Consider the following 17,234-nt stretch of genomic DNA (forward strand, 5'->3'; position numbering starts at 1 on the left):
GACACTCGATTTGTACCCTGAACAATCTTTGATATGTCCGTAATTAAGGGAACTCGCGTAATCAACTCCATAAGTGGCGTTAGTCCCCCGGGGGCATTCCCCATAATTTGACATGATTAACGCGTGATTATTCAGAGTCATTCCGTAGATTTCCCCAGGGTGCACGAACTCCAGACAAGGCAACAGTCAAACCAAAAGCTGGACGACATTCCTCAGGGCTAGCCATGCAGATCTGCGTGTTCCACTGCCTGCTATGGTTCGCGCTGTCGGCTTGGATTGCGGTCACCGTCGCGTCAACTGAATCTGGACTAGCCGAGGCTCTGGCCCAGGTGGTGCACCGCTCGGAGATGGCTGGCAGCAGGACCCTCTACATACATGTGCAGACGAGCGTCGAGACAATGCGCCCGCACTTGAAGGCGCTGCTAACGCAGGTGCTACAGGAGCTGCCATCCACTACGCTGCCACGTCGGATCTACTCGCAACGACCCATGGAGTACAAGCCGTACGTGCACGCTGTCCTGCTGCTGGTCAACGATCTGCAGGCCCTCCAGCAGCTGTACGGCCAGCTGCGTGCTACCCAGGACCTCTCGCACACCCTCATCTATATGTCGGGCCCCAAGCATGCCTACGAGGCGGAGGTGCAGGCCGCCCTGCAGCTACTGTGGCGCCTGAGCGTGCTCAATGTGGGTCTGGTGCTGCGCACTCCCGGCGGGCGGCTCATCATGGTCAGCTACTTCCCCTTTAGTGCGGTGCACGGCTGCCAGGTGATCAGGGCGAGCATTGTGAACCGCTATGGGGATGGGGCCAGGCGCTGGGCCAGTGCCGTGTACTTTCCCCCAAAGCTGGGCAACTTCTACGGCTGTGTCCTGATCTGCGCCACCTGGGAGGACATGCCGTACTTGGTGCTGCGGCGAGAGATTAGCGCTGGCCTACAGCTGCCGGTGGCAATGCATTCGTGGGCATCGAGGGGGCACTGCTGCAGTTCATGGCCGATAATCTGAACTTCAGTGTGGGCCTCTACTGGATGAACAAGGAGGAGGTGCTGGCCACCTTCAATGAGTCCGGTTGGGTGTTCGATGAGGTCAGTCTGCAGTCCACAGTCTACTTGCCACTCCTGGAGGCCTAATTGTTATATACCTTGCAGATATTTGGCCAGCATGCGGACTTCTCGTTGGGTGGATTCCACTTTAAGCCAAGCGCCGGCAGCGAGATTCCCTACTCGCAGTCCACCTACTACTTCATGAGCCACATCATGCTGGTGACCAATCTGCAGAGCGCCTACTCCGCCTACGAGAAGCTGGCCTTTCCCTTCCATCCGCTGGTGTGGCAGGCCATTGGCCTGGTCCTGGCCCTTGGCTGCTTGCTGCTGCTGGCTATCGATCTCCGCTGGCACCAGTTGCCCCAGCATCCGTACTATCAGTTCCTGGTGCTCGTCATGGGCGGCAATCTGCCGGATTGCGCCATGCCACGGCGTGTGTCTGGCCGCCTGCTGCTGCTTAGTTGGCTGTTCTCCACTTTGGTGCTGCGCGGCGCCTACCAGTCGGGCATGTACCAGCTGCTGCGGCAGGACACGCAGCGGAATCCCCCGCAGACGATTGCCGAGGTGCTCGCCCAGCGCTTCACCATACAGCTGATGGAGGTGAATGCTGCCCGCATACTGGACAGTCTGCCGGAGCTGCGGCCCGAGCAGCTGGTCTACCTCAGCGGCAGCGAGCTGCAATCGTTTCTGGCGCTCGCCCAGAGCAGCGGCTCCTCCGCCCGCCTGGCCACGCTCACGCCCTACGAATACTTCGGCTACTTCCGCAAGGTGCATCCGATGAATCGGCGGTTGCATCTGGTGCGGGAACGCATCTACACTCAGCAGCTGGCCTTCTATGTGCGGCGTCACTCGCATCTGGTGGGCGTGCTCAATGGCCAGATCCGACACGCGCATGCCCATGGATTCCTCGAGCACTGGACGCGCCAGTATGTCAGCGCCGTGGATGAGGCCGACGAGAGTGTGGCAAGGATCTCCTCCACATCCTACAGCACGCTCGATGGAATCGATGGCGATCCACGGCTGTCCGACACTGAAAAGGCGGCCGCTGATGCCACGGGCCGGGACAATGTCCTTTCGATGCGCGAGCTGGCGGCACTCTTCTGGCTCATCCTGTGGTCCAATCTCTGTGCGGTTGTGGTGTTTGCCTTGGAGCTGCTACAGCACAGTCGCCGCTGCAAGTGGCAAGTTTAGTATATATTTAAAGCCACGCAGAAACCCAAGGGGGGCTGGCATAACAATACACAAATAAATAATGCTGAATTTATTTGGGGGCCAAAACGTTTTAATTAAATTACTTCATAATCCCCTCGAACCAGAGGACACTGCTGCATCCCCCCTGCACTGCCCCGTTCTTTGTCCTGCCTAGCCAGAGTATCGCATCTCATACCCATCCCATCCAGATGGGCTCGAGGCACGGGACACGGGGCACGGGGGTGCTGGATAGTTGGCCAAAGTGTTCGCTGCTCGTATCGTAAAAACGCAAAACGTTTTATCTAAAAGCGATAAATTTTGAAAACCAAAACTTGCGCTGGCGAATCAACCCCCAACGAACCGATCTAACGCCCACCCATTCACCAGGCAGGCGGCATCCACAACGGTCTCGGTTGCCACTCATACTCATGCCCATTCCCACTCCCATTCCCCTTCCCATTCCCTTGCCGCTCCAGCCACACACACACACATAGAAGACATCAATTTTGTGTGTGCTTCTTGCTGGCTGGCAATCCTTGCTACATTTGCGGCTGCCGTTGTCGCCATCGACTGGTTACATGTAAGTGCTGCCCCCATTGCTGCCACCGCCACTGCCACTGCCACACTCTGTTCTGTCCCACACTCTGAAACACTCTGTGAACCCATTGCCATCGCCATTGCTCCCGCTCCCGCTCCAGCTCCAGCTCCATTCCAATCTCTTGCTGCTTTGCTTATCGCCTCGCACATTTGAGCTTTTTGAAATTTCTCGCCACAAAAACTGTCTGTAATGGGCACAACGTTGCCCGGCTTTCATGGCTTCCCCATGGCTTCCCCATGGCTTGCCTGCCCTTCGCCTTACACGTCTTACCGCTCATCCCCATGCCCATCCTGGCCGCGTAGCCAAGTAGTCAACGACATCGTCTTCGTCCTTGTCGTTTGCTGGAAATTCAGTAAATGTATTGAACTTAAGCTCATTGCCTCCGATGTCGCAGTCAGCGTCTGAAACGATACATCCCTTTCGCCAACCCCCCCAACCACACCATCCCACACCCCACACCCCTCGCCACTCAACCCATTTCATTCCGTTCCATATCCCAACCCATCCCATTCAGCCCCCTCAGTCGTCTTTAGGAGAAAAGCTAACAAAACAAAAAAAAGACGAAAAACTTTATGCAATTCCTTTTATAAAATGTTTCCTATTTTTGGTTTTTATGCATCATTCATGGTTGGGCCTGGTTGCCCGATGGACAACGAGGACAAAGTTTTTGACCAAAAAAAGGCGGCAAGAAATGTATAGAATTTACCTTTTTATTCATACACTTTGATCAGAGGTTTGCACTACACAGAATACAAAAATTGTATGCCCTAGATTGGTATTTAAATTTGTTATCCACAGCGTAAGCGATATAGCTAGAGTCCAAGTTTTAACTTACAATTTGGATGCACAAGTCAGCCAGCAAGTAACCAACCAAATCGAACAGCTGTGGCTATGGCATAGGGCTGTCACGGAAATGTTCGAATTTCAAGGGCACAAAAGGAAGCTGTGACCCATAATCAAGAGCGGTCGTTTAAAATATTTATAGGTAATTTAGGAATGAAGTATTTAATATAAATATGAAAAAATAATTATAAAATAAAATAATATAATTTAAATATATAATATAATATATAATATCAAAGCACTGCCAAAGGGAATTTCCCCTGACGATCTTCATATATGTACATAAATATGAAAAATAATTATAAAATAAAATAATATAAATAAATTAATATAAAATTAAATAATGGAATATAAATAAGCTGATTGCTAGCTCAAAGCACTTCCAAACAGAATTTCCCCTGACTGACCTTCATATAAATATGAAAAAATAATTATAAAATAAAATAATGTAATATAAAATTAAATAATCGAATATTAATAAGCTAAGAATTTAAATTTAATTCCCTTTCCATTTTCCCATTTCCGCTGACTGTCTAATCGGCTGGTAAATGATTTGCGCGTAGAGGGCTCGCCCAATGGCCTGGCTTGGGGGCTGAGCTCAACTTTCAGATCCGTTACCCAGCCGGCAGCGCTTCAGTGGCTTTTTGCAGCTCAGTCAGTGGCGATGGCGTCTCGTCTGGACTACTCTCGGCGATTGCCACAGTGCCAGTGACACTGCCACAGCCAGTGGCGCACTAACCAGAGGCACTAGCTGTGGCGGTGGCGGTGGCAGTGTAGCAATACTTTGGCTCGTTTGCCAATGAATTTTTATGGCGCGACTTTTACGTCAGCATCAGGCAGAGGCAGGGGCAGAGTCAGGGGCGCAGAGGCAGAGGGCCAAAGTATCTGTAGCTGGTAGCTGAATCTGATGGAGCGGAACCCTTCAGGGCGAGACATGGCTGCTCTAAACAAACATATTCATGACAAGACTATGCCCGGGCAACGGGATGACCCTCCGACTGCGTTTGCACTTAAAAATTAGCATTGAAGGAGCAAACTATTCGATGTGGGGGGAGGGAGGATGGGTGCTGGAGTAGCAGGAATTGTCACCCTAATGGCTCTGGCTGCAGCCACTGCCAATTTCCGGCCGCGAAATTACATCTAATTAGCTAATCAACACAATTATGGTACAACCTGCGGCCAGGATGCGTACGCTGCACACAGACAGCGACCCACGCAGACAGAGAGACACACAGACCGGATTGGGGCACACAGACCAGACCGAGTTGGATGCTTGTTGTTTACCATTGCAACGCAACGGAAGTTGCCCAGACAGAGGCAACAAAACCAAACACCATCATCATTATCATCATCATTCGCATCCTCGACATCGACAACATCGATGATGAGTACTCGTTTTAGACGGGGTAGGAGGGGGATCTGGCTGTACAGCCGCCACATCCGCATATCCGCCCTCTGGCTTCAAACTACCGAACTACCGAACTACCTAACTACCGAACCAACGCACTATGTGGCAAGTGATGGCAATGCAACGCGGCTCGTGGCCTCATTACAGCTTGCTGAGGTGCTAAATGGAATCTCTGAAGTGGTCGGGACGAGGCTCCATAGCACCAGCGTACCAGGCTTGCTTTTTGCCCATTCTGGCTGCTACACTTATTGGATGTGATATGATTGATATTCCATATAGCAGCAGCTAAAGCATCCGTTAATAAATCTACAAAAAATGGCAGGCAAATCATTGACATGCTGGGCTATTACAGCGCTTTCACGGGTCGGGCAAACAATCGGAAATATCAGCTACGCTTAACTTAAATTGGGATACCATGTAACGTGTCCAGGGCTCCCGTTCCTAGTGCAATGGTACCCAGCTGCATATGCGGTCTTCATCCAATTATCCAGTGCCATTCGTTAGCTCATTAAGGGAGCTGAAGCTGGAGCCGAAGCCGGAGCTGCAGCGCAGCGGGAGTCGCTCTTCTGGCCATCGGCCGTCCATGGTTAATATCCTGTGTCAACTGTTGTCCATTCAATTTGCATTTTTGCAATTATTTCAATTAAATCGACAAAAGAAAACGTCTGGTCCGCAAGGCAAGGCAAGGCACGGCAAGGTTTCTGTGGCAGAGGCAGAGGCAAGGCGAAGCGAAGCGTGGCAAGGCATGGTCGATGATTGGGTTGCAGACCGTTGGGGGAATATAATTTCCTCGCGCCGGATGTCACAATGAATACGCATTAATAAGTGCATACACACACACACACACACACACACACAGATCCTGTGGGGTGTACGCTCATATTATATAACTACCTTATTCATGCGATATGTTTGCATGTCTGTCCCCTCTGCCCGTGGTCGTCGGGACATGTTTACGATTTTCGAACTCCCGCCGAGCCGTAGCGAAACGACACGAACGGCCCCACAGCTTGCCACATTCTTTTGTGCCACTGACACTGCCACGTTGCTGTCGTTGTTGCTGCTTTTGTTGCTGCTGCTGCTGCTGCTGCTGCTGGAGCTGCGTGCCTTCCGGTGGGCGAATTGATATGGCCTCCCGCTGCCAGACGTCGCCAATCTGTCCTTCTCCTAACCACAACGAGGCGGCATGAATGGCTGGCTAATTTTGTGGAGCTTGGAGCTTGGAGCCGTCTCCCTGGCTCGCTTTTAACAATATTAATATGCAAAAAATAATATAAATGCAAGCGGCGACAAATGAAGGATAAGCCAGAGGAGACAATAAGAGTGGGATTCGCAGGCAGTAACAAAAAAATATACAAATGAAAAGAAATAATGAAGGAATGAAGCAAACAAATTTCATTGTAGGCGAGCGTGACATATTCTTGTACTCTCTCTCGTACACAGCAGGCAGTCTTCGTTGTCAACATTGTCAACGTCTACTCGCTGTGTTCCACTGTGCTCCACTGTGCTCCACTATGCTCCACTCCCTGTTATACCGGTGTCCCCTGTTTCCTGATGTCCTTGTGCCTGCCACAAGCATGAAATTGGATTTGCAGGCAGTACAAGTGATGTGCCGCCTGTGGTGGTCGCGTATACGTAATATGATTATTACATGCCGCCTGCCAGCCCAGCAGTGCAGCAGCCACCGTCTGACACTTTTTGTTCGTGCTGTGCGTGCCATCAAGATGAAATTATATGATTTGAATAATAATTGAATTATAAAATCATAGACTAAGTCGGAATCAGAATGGAAATGTGGAAATCAGAGTCCCCCTTTACACACACACACACACACACACACACAGGATCATTGCCGCACATGCACATGGATCGGATCGGATTGGATCGGAATCTCTGTGCCACTCGAGTCGGCCAGTGTGTGCACATGCCATGCATTTTTAAATATAATTCTGCTTCAGCCGTGTGCAATCGAATTTCATTTACAATTTCGTTTGATGCACCAGAAGCTTCTGCAAATAAGATACCCTTGCACTGCCACAACTAATCATCCAAAGGACAACCCAAGAGTAGAAAACATGGACTGGACTGGCAGTGGTAATCTGGTGATGGTGGACATTAAATGACAATAAGCGAAAGGATTTGAACGGTCGTCAATCGACTGCAGATGGGGCAGCTTCAAGATGAGCAAAAAATGCCACTTCACGACTCTACCAAGTTGTATTTTGTGCATCTGATGCTGGTTAGTTTGACTATGACAAGCGGCCAGAAATGTTGCCTGATGATACTAGAAGCTCCACTCCACTCTATCGATGCAAAATCCAAATTTTTGGCCAGTCTCCTACCAGAGAGCCGCTTGTTTCTGTGCAAATATCTCCGCATTTAAAACTATGAATTTGAGTAGCTACCAGACCCCCCCCGCCAAAGTTCTGAGCAAGTTTAATCCATTATCCTTTAGCAATTTGTTTTTGCCTAAAGATTGTTCTTGGAAGTGCCAACCTGACGAAGGGCTGTGCAGTGATGTAAAGTGCTTGACTTATCCGCACACTGTGGGCCAGTTCAGAGCTGCATATTGGATAAGCGGCTCCTAATGCCATGTGGCCCACTGTTATAGGTTGATAAAATGGGCACGAAATTTGTCGCCTTCAAATGGTTAAAAAGTTTCTGCAAACATAGACAGACATCATTACTTACTGGCAATGCAGCGCCAGTGCAGGGCAACGCAGCCGTCGTCGTCGTCGTCGTCGTCGCCGTCATCGTCTCTCCACTCTTCACTCCACTCCACTCTTCACTCTGCTGCGGCTCTTCAGATCGTCTTCTTCCTCTTTTTAGTTGTAATCATGTGAATCCGTTTAAACTGTCGAAGTGTATTGTGCGTCATTATTCTCTTTCGTGCCATTAGACTTGAATAGTTTTTCCATACTAAAAAGACATCCAAGAGCGACACTGTGGATAGCCCCGACCAAAGGATACCCAACACAACAATCTAAAATGCCATTTAAATGTGCTAGCAACTGGATGCAATTTCTTAGTGCGGATTTGCTAGTCTCTTTCTTTTGGGAATGTGCATACATGTATCCCTGTCCTCTAGTATTACAGGGTATGGGGAAAAAAAAAAACAAAAATCGAGCAAGAAGCTAAGAAAACGATGAACGCAAATCGCTGCGGCGGCATTGGCGTGGCTGCTTATCATTTGTTCGAGGATTTCCCATACACACACACAAACATATACATACGTACATACATACTGCATGTGTGTGTGTGTGTGTGGATGCGTGTACTTACTCTGCATTTGCTTTTTTCCTGCCAGAGTTGCCTGCTCTTGCCTTGATGCAGCGGTGATGATGATGATGACGGCGACTGCACTCGACTGCATTTCCACTTAAGTGTTCAGTTCTTAGCATCCCATCCTATCCCATCCTCATCTTCTTATTCTCTTTGCCCTGCCAAAATCATGGTCATCAATTTTTTGAAGGGTGTTTGAAACTCTCTGGCTTGCAGCTGTCCCCAAAAGTGTCTGGCAACTGGGCTTAAATTTATTTTTTAGCTTTTTCTTTTATTTTTTATTTATTTAATTTTTGTTTCCTACAATTGCGGCCAATTTGGTTTAATTGTTTTTATTAAGAGTTTTGGCCACGGCGTGACAACACAGGACAACACAGGCCCACACCGTCCCGCCCCCGGACACGACCGGACAGTGCCAATAACAATGCGTATAAATAAATCACTTAAATTTCATTGAGCCTCGTCTCTCACTTTGCCAGGCAAAATTGCATTTTAAATGCACACACAAATTGAAAATTGCCATAATATACATAATACGATATGCATTTCTGTGCGTGTGTGTGTGTGTGTGTGTGTGTGTGTGTGTGTGTGTGTGTGTGTGTGTGTGTGTGGCTGAACTTTTGCTGTGGTAAAACGTGCCTCATTATAGAGATCAATGGCATGCTGCATGCTGCGAGCGCAATTTGAATGTAAATTGTTGCTCTTTTCACGTACACAAACACTCACACACACACACACACACACAAAATTAGTGTTCAAGCATTAAAGATTATCTATAGATTTGCATAATTCATGAAGAAAAATCTCCATGGCTGGATGACACAAATTTATTTATTTTCAGGCTGCTGCTGCCAAGCGTCTCTTTGCATTGCACAGCACTGTTGCTGTGCTGCTGATGCTGCCCAACACTGCAATCGATACCAAACTAATTGTCATTTCAGCCATTATATCTACATATGTATGTATTTATTAATGTGCAAGAACATTTATGTGTACTTAAAATATTTAAAATTGAGTTAGCTTCAGTCAGTGCGTGAAAAAGTTAGGAAAGCTGTGAATGGAATGAAAGTTAAATTAGTTCACGGTGCACGGTGCACGGTCCACTATTTGCTATGGCTTGAACTTACCCCGTCAAAAGCTGTACGCTGTCCGTCAAGAATGGCTGTGTAGTAGTGCAGCAGTAGAGTCGAGCATTGCAAACCAGGTCGAGTAGAGTTGTCACCTTGTGATTCATAGGAGTGTGTTGAAAAGGAACTTGACTTTGTCCATGTATCCAAATAGCAATGTAAAATCGTGTGTAAACTGGACTTGCACCCAAGTATACAAATAGCTAAGTAAAAATTGTTTTTGTGGGTTTCCTGCACACCCATACCTTCCCCGGAGGCTGGCTAGTGCGGTGGCGTGAAACAGCAAATTGTATTTCCATCCAACGGAGAGCGTCACAACAGTTTACAGGGCTGTCCTAACCAAGCCAACATCTGTGTATCGTATGACATTTCTGTTGGCATGCGTGTGGTGGGCATTGACCAGACTAGAAGACCAGAGGAACGAGGAGCATTGAATAACTCAATTGGGCAAACAGTGGAATGGAAGCGCTCCTGTTGAATACTACTCACCGCCCTAACGTCTTTGTCTGCCATTGGTGTACATTTTGTTAACACTTTTCCAATTTTGTTTTAAATATTTTGCTTTTGATTTTTGTTTTCCGAAATTGATTTTGTTTGTAGGAGATGTTGCCCCCTTTGAGTCCGAAACGATACTGAATTGTGTGCATTTTTCGTAGCTCGTTAACTTTTACTTCTACTGCGACTGTGTTTAAGGCCTACTGTATGCAAGAAAATTGGTTGAAAACAATATTGTTCTCTCGTGCTGCCACATCTGTCGGACTTAAAAATTAAAATTAAGAAAAAACCATGGCTGCAAAGAACGCCTTAGTGGAAGAAGATCTAAATAATTATCATAAGAAGAGTAGTCAGCGAAACCAAATAGCTTTCACGGTCTGATGCATTGATTAATATGCAGCAATTATTATTGACTGTTTGGGTTGGGTTTTGTGGTGCTGCCACTTCGACTCTGACTAAGCTTGTGAAGTCTGTTTTGGCCGACAACTTCTTGATCTCCTGATCGATACGTTTCTTGGCTCGAAACACGTTCGATTGAATGTAGAATGAACCGCCTGCCTTCGTCTCATTGGCCTGAAACAAGTGCTGAACTCTGTTCTCGACTTCTCGGCGATTCAGCACATCCTTTACATTCGGAATCGATTGCGCCTCCGACACAGTGATACCCTCGGTTAAGGCGGTGGACTGCCTCCCTGTAGGCTTCAATCTTCTGGTCTTTTAAATACATATCCAAGACGACAGCTGTTTTCGTTTTTATTGCAGCATTTAATTGAATAGTTTCACGTTTCCTTCATTGGATTCATTTCGTATTCTGAATATGCCTGAAAATGCCATCCAATGATTGGGTCTAAAGCTGGCCACTTGGAATGTAATCAAAAAGTTTCCTTGCTCAGATTCTCTCGGCTTCCGCATCCGCTCAGAGGCGTCTCTGCATATGTGTGAGTGTGTGAAGCTCATAAACAAATTATACGCAAATTGACAGACTTCCGGGCGTAGGCGCTGTCAAGCAGTAAAAGTCGTTCTGGTTGCTGCCGTTGCCGCTGCTTCTGTCCAATCCTTGGGGCACGTACATACGTTCTGGCAGTAGCTCCTTCCTCTCCGTATCACTCTCTCACTCTTACTCTCTTTTTTGTGGACGATCTTATTCAGTGTAATGTGTGCGGCTTGTGGGTATTAATATAATTACAATAATGACTTGTTGCCTTGCCGGTTTCCCAGCCGACTGTTGCCTCTCCGGTTCACTGGCAGTCATAATTTTGCGTGGCCAATGGAAAGATGGAGCGGGGCAGCATCCCAACTCTCTGCATGGCAGTGGCATCATCATTCACTTAAATGCTCGCAGCAAATGCACAACAATCGCAATTGCTGCTGCAGTGCTCGGCTTTCTGGCCATTTTCCGTTAAAATTCACAAACTGTAATTGATCGCATTTACGTTTTGTCATTTGATTTCATTTACTTGTGCGCGAGCTGGCAGTCTCCAACTGGAGCCTCCCACAGCCCAAAATCAAACCAAAACTGTGGACGCTGCTGCTGCTGCTGCTGCTGCTCCCCATTTTCCAGTTCAGAGGCCGCTGTGGCGTTGTAGCTGTTGGCTTTGGGCTCATTCATTATGCAAACACCTCCACATGGCTATCTAAACGTGGCCATGGCCATGGCCAGCAATGTGCTTGCTTCGCTCTGCCAGGACTGAAAGGGCAGCCAGGACAGCCAGGACAGCCGGGACAGCCAGGACAGCCGGGACAGCCAGGACTGCCAGGAGTCCTCCTCCCCTTTGAGATTAGTTGCCATTTAAACTGCTGTTACCGACTCGATCGGTCCACCGATTCCGATTCCGATTCCTATGCCTACATCTACATACATCTATCTATTCCCATGCCCATTCCCATTCCGACTCTGATTCCATTTGGTTTGGTATTTTTTGTGCTATTGCCAGGCGGGGGGTGGGGGATGGAACGCTCGTCAGTTGTGTCCGATGGCTGGCCGCCATAGCATTTTGATTTCCGCACTGCATCCGGCAGTTTTAATCCCCTGACAGCGGAGTCGTCCACCAACCCACACAGTGTCCTTTCCTCCCCATCGAAATTGCAACAAAAAATGTTTGAGTGCAAATGCAACAAGAAGTGCGAATGATGTCGCACTCAAGTGCACCTCGCATGGGTTTCTCTTGCTAAAACTGATTTGGCTGGCAATTAAATTGAAGTCCATATATCCAAGAACAGTTCAAGATTGAAAGGATTATGGCTGGGCATCGTGTCATTGTGATAATTTATTAAATCAACGCACCAATTAAGTGCAAAAGATGATGATCTCGCTCCAGATAGAGTACAGTTGTGCAGGATAGAGAGGGCGAATGGCGAACAGTTCACTATTTACCACACCACGCACATGCAACGTGGGATCTGCTGCATCGTGGCAAGGCTGGCGTTGGTGATGCGTGGCCATGGCCATGGCGCTGAAAGTGGTCGGTGCAGTGTCCTGGCGTCCGTGTCCAGTGTCGCATTCATTGCCATTTATTCGCTGCTGCCGTTCGTGGTTCCACCACCCCTCCACCCACCCCAAAGTCCACCTCTGACTGTCCACTCCCCTGGCCGATTTCCGTACTGTTGTTGCTTGTGGCTAACATGCAAGCTTAGGATTTGGAAAACAATTTCACTGTTAGTGGAATGTCAACGTCAGGTCTCGCTTCTGCCAGTTCCACTTCATTCTTCTACTCCTGCTCCTGCTACTGCTACTGCTCCTATTCCTGCTCCGCCTTCTCATGATCTAAAATTTTAGGCGCGATGCGTTGCACACATCACTAATTAGTGATGTGCAATAATCGTGCGTGTGTCTGTGGGTGGCTGCAGAGGATTGGAAAGCAGGGCCATGGCCATGGCTGAGGGATTTCGACGTAGTTAGTTCGGTTCAAAAATTGCGACATTGTTAATCAACTGTGCGTGTCGCATAAGTTGCATTGGCTTTCGGTTCGTTGGACGGGATTGGATTGGATTGCATGAATCGGGGCGGTGGCAGAAGGAGACGTCACAACAGCCCATGGGCATGGGCATGGGCATGGGCATGGCTGGTGTACTGGCGCCACAAAATGGGGCAGAGGTTGATCCTGGCCCTTCGGCTGTTGATCCTGGCCAAGTTGGTGAAAAATTGAAGATCGTATCCCAAGTATGTTGCCAGCCATATGCTCAAGGTCACTTCGTTCACTCGTGCTTGGTAAAGTTTTCTTTAATTTTTCGCAAGAATTCTGCAACGATTAATATAAATTCCTCTTTCCGCCCCCCCCGATGTGCCCTCATGGTGCAGTAATTTGGTTAATAGAAATGTTCCTCCCACCCCTACCCATCCCTGCATTACGGTTTTTGTTGCCTCTGCAGCTGCAGTGCCTTGATTTTAACATCAAAAGTTTCTTCATGAAATACAAAAAAAAAAAAAAAATTGCAACCTAATGGGAAATGAGTGGGGCAGACCAACCGGCGGTGATGGCTGCTGCGCTGGGTGGGGCGGAATGCCAATACGGCTGGCTGCATTAAATTGAGCAGAAAAACAGCAAAGGGCATCGGGGTCAGCCTAATTGAAATTTCATGTTGTACGTAAAGCAAGCGGGCGGACGGACGGGTGAGTCCGATGGGGTGGTGGATAGCAGGGAGCTCGTCGGTGGATTCTCAGGGATTTGTAATCAAGAAAAGAGTAAACGAGTTGCAGACGCAACCAGAAGAGGTGGCAAAAGAAGAATTTAAAATTTTCGAAACAAACTAAAAAAAAAAATTAAAGAAACCATCAATAAATTAAAGAAAGCTTGCGAACGATGGAGCTATATGTATAAGTATATATTATATGTACCATTTGTCTCTCTCTCGCACCCACACTCACCCCTGCAGAGGAGCACGCTCGACGTGCGCTCTCAATACTCATATCGCGTTACCTAAATGGAACCCTCAGGGAGTATAGAGTTGGGACCGATAAAAGTTGAGTGCTTTATTTGGTTATATTTTACACATTATTCCTAAAATAAAGGGCCTTATACTGGAGAAGTGTAACGGAATCATTTGCTTTCTAGTTCCTTCGCTTCATTTATTTGAACCCTCGCCTTATGCATCGTCCTTGCATTGTCCAATATTTTAAAAACTTTATTCCACTGATCTAATTATCATTTGGCCAGAATTACTTATATTATTATTTTTAATATTAATATTGTTCACCTCTAACAGGTCCACGGCATAAGAGAGAGTTTGACATTTGAACCTGTTAGCGCATTTATTTTCCGCCCTGACCTTCCATTCGCTAACCCACTGGAGCACTAGATGGCGCCACCACAGCCAACCTATATTTCCTACTACAAGCGCTACAAAATATACGTACTATTATAATTAGATATAGGCGCATAAATGCATTATAAAGAACACACAATTAATACATTGTATACACCTTAGAATAACTCCATATACATTACGTTATTCTTATAAAAAGGGAAGGTGTAGTAAAGACGGATTGCAATATGATGCGGCCCCAGCGGCGCGCCGCTTGTCTCTGTCGGGCAGAGATCAAAACTCGGATCCCGCCGTTGCAACGGCGCTTGCTTGCCGGCTTCGACTGGTTGCATCCGCAACTCAACACAGTTCTTGGTGGAGTTTTTATTAAGCGCCAAGACTAAGAAAGCTGGCAATTTGTCAAGATTTGAAGTGTGTTCCAACCTCCTACGGCACTCCTCCTGCCCAACGATCTGCTGGAATATAACTGAAATTGCAATTCAATCGAGTGGAATAAACTTATAGCCGCGACGCATTGACTTTAACTAGCGACTGTCTATGGCCCGCTGCAGTTACGCAAATTTTATGATTAGCTGAAGTCGGAATCGGAGTCGGAGTCGGAGCCAAGCCCTTGATCAGTGGTTTGAGAATGGTAGGATGGTGGGATGGTGGGATGGTAGACAGACTACTCAATAAAGTCCCAATTGAATTGCTGACAATTGCAATTGCATTTCAATTGCGATTTCGATTGCCGGCGCGGCTTATCAGTGGCTCACATTAAACGCAGAGAAACAAACAAATAAACGGGGTGGGGGGGAAGCTCAACACACAAGAACTATGGAGACTTAAGCGAAATGCTATACGATAATAGCCCACAGGTTGGTTAAGCATGGGCAGTGGTTGAGGTGGGGTTGGGGTGCGGTGCGGTGCGCTGATATTCCAGACTATCAGCGGGCGTGGCAACAACGCCCAAGTGTCGCATAAAATAAACATTTTCCAAATTGACACTTGCCATTCAAAACCAAACACACCAACGCGTTGGTCGCCTGCATGGAGGTAACGCCTCTTCACTATTTCATATAAATATAAGTTAGTTTTCAATAAAGAATCATTCATAAACCAGAACGCAAGCCTTTTATATCAAAATATATTTCACTAAACAATTCTACTCCCGAAGCAGTTTATTTAAAATCAACAGAAACATGGCTGACAATCGCCCCGAAGACGAGATGGTGGCGGCGGAAGGCCATGACGAGTTCACAGACGATGAAGACTTGATGCCCTTGCGGAACTTGCGGAACTTGCGGGAATTACCTAGAGGATGACCTTTACTTATGGGAGCATGAACTGCCAGCTAATCGCTTGGTTGCGGGTCGCGGCGAATTGAATGCCGGGCATGAGGACTTGGGCTCTGACGAAGACGAAGGAGACAGAGACCCGCTGCAGAATAGCCATACGATCAACAAAAATTTAAAATTTCTCTGCACGGAAGTAGTTTGGACTGTGCTGATGCACCCGTTGCATCATGCCGGTGTCTTGATGCAACTGGGCTTTGAACCTTTTCCTGGTGAGGTTGTTCGGCTGGGATTCCTTGGACCGCGCAATCTCCTACCAGGGGCGCAACATCTAATTGGGTACATCCATCAGAGCGATGGATTCTTCGGCCTCTATCGGGGTCTGACGGCCAGCATTGCGGTAAATGTCACTTCATACGTGATGGATACATCTATGATAATGCTGGGCCCGCGGACATGCAAATTCAGCCCTACGACTGGCACTTCGGTGCAGGATGTGTCCTGGAACCTGCTTATCAGAAGCATCCGCTTGACCCTGAAGCTGGTCCTCACGCAGCCCTTGACTGTTGTCCTGACACGACAGATAGCCCAGTTTATTGGCTGCGAATCTGTCTACAAAAATATGGGCCAAACCATCGTCAAGATATTCAGGGAGGAAGGCATGGCCGGTTTCTATGCCGGCTTTGTGCCCCGCCTGTTGCGCAAAATGGGCATCATGGCCGTCACCACTGTCGCGACGGCTCTGTTCTTCCACTATGGGCCGCCACTCTTCCGCATACAGGCACTCCACGAGATCCTAGTCAATATATCGTCCTCGTACGTGCTGCACCCTCTATCAGTGGTGGGCACCTGCATGGATGTCCAAGGGTCCCCCTTGGCTGCTGCCATGCCCTCCCAAATGCCGCACTATGAACACTGGACCAAGTGCTTTGGCGACATCTATGCGCACAGTGGCTTCTACCACCGCGGAGGCGTTCTCTTTTGGCGTACCGTGCCCGTCAAGAAGCTGCACGGCTTGATGGGGCGCCCGAACTGAGGACAGAGATGGGCTCAGTACTTTGTTTGTCGTCTGTCGATAGAAATAAATTGGAGCTATAAAATTTAATTGATTCTTACTGCAACTTTGCACACTCCTTCCACAGCTGCAGCTGGCTGCTGGCAGGGAGCGATATATCTGGACGTTCATGGTATATTTACAGCAGCACCCGATTGGCTGCCTCTCGTCACAGCTGAGTATATAGTTGTTTTTGTGTACAGTTCTACTATTAGCCCCTTTTTTTTTATTGTCAAGTCAGACGACAAAAAATTCATTAAACGGAATTAAATGGCGCGGTACTTAGTGAGGATCGTTCTCTTGGGAGCCCAGTCGGTTGGCAAGGCGTTCGCGAAGACGGTGCGCCAGGAGATCGAAGCCCACAGGGAGGCAGCCCGGATGCATGCGGCGCAGTCCGACCCCTGCACGCGCACCAAATCCGATGCTGCGCTCAATGGTATGACGCTGGCGGAGGCGCAGTCGATTCTGAACGTAAAGGATGTGCTGGATCGCCGAGAAGTCGAGAACAGATTCCAGCACTTGTTTCAGGCCAATGAGACGAAGACAGGCGGCTCATTCTACATTCAATCGAAGGTCTTTCGGGCCAAGGAACGTATCGATGAGGAAATCAAAAAGTTGGAAGCACAGACAAAGTCACAGGTTCAATCAGAGTCGAAGTAG

At 48.0% G+C, this 17,234-nt stretch overlaps 3 protein-coding genes across 3 annotated transcripts; all 3 read left to right on the forward strand.

Moving 5' to 3' along the window:
* The first annotated feature begins 10 nt into the window (after positions 1–10).
* Positions 11–2,311, forward strand: LOC111079615. Its single transcript, XM_022374868.2, is given in 3 exon segments — positions 11–917; positions 920–1,081; positions 1,145–2,311. Coding segments are annotated over 3 exon segments (1,941 nt in total). The 5' UTR covers positions 11–224; the 3' UTR covers positions 2,231–2,311.
* A 13,388-nt stretch (positions 2,312–15,699) lies between these two features.
* On the forward strand, positions 15,700–16,579 carry LOC111079616 (mitochondrial carrier homolog 2). Its single transcript, XM_041592708.1, has one exon. It carries the CDS (start codon positions 15,735–15,737, stop codon positions 16,554–16,556), a length of 822 nt encoding a protein of 273 aa, XP_041448642.1. The 5' UTR covers positions 15,700–15,734; the 3' UTR covers positions 16,557–16,579.
* Positions 16,580–16,844: 265 nt separating this feature from the next.
* On the forward strand, positions 16,845–17,234 carry LOC111079613 (mitochondrial import inner membrane translocase subunit Tim16). Its single transcript, XM_022374865.2, has one exon. It carries the CDS (start codon positions 16,845–16,847, stop codon positions 17,232–17,234), a length of 390 nt encoding a protein of 129 aa, XP_022230557.2.

This window comes from Drosophila obscura, unplaced genomic scaffold (genome assembly GCF_018151105.1).
Source record: "Drosophila obscura isolate BZ-5 IFL unplaced genomic scaffold, ASM1815110v1 contig_185, whole genome shotgun sequence".
Classification (NCBI taxonomy): Eukaryota; Metazoa; Arthropoda; class Insecta; order Diptera; family Drosophilidae; genus Drosophila; species Drosophila obscura.

Coding starts and splice junctions, on each gene's coding strand:
- LOC111079613 (XM_022374865.2), top strand. CDS start 16,845: ATGGCGCGGTACTTAGTGAGGATCGTTCTCTTGGGAGCCCAGTCGGTT.
- LOC111079616 (XM_041592708.1), top strand. CDS start 15,735: ATGCACCCGTTGCATCATGCCGGTGTCTTGATGCAACTGGGCTTTGAA.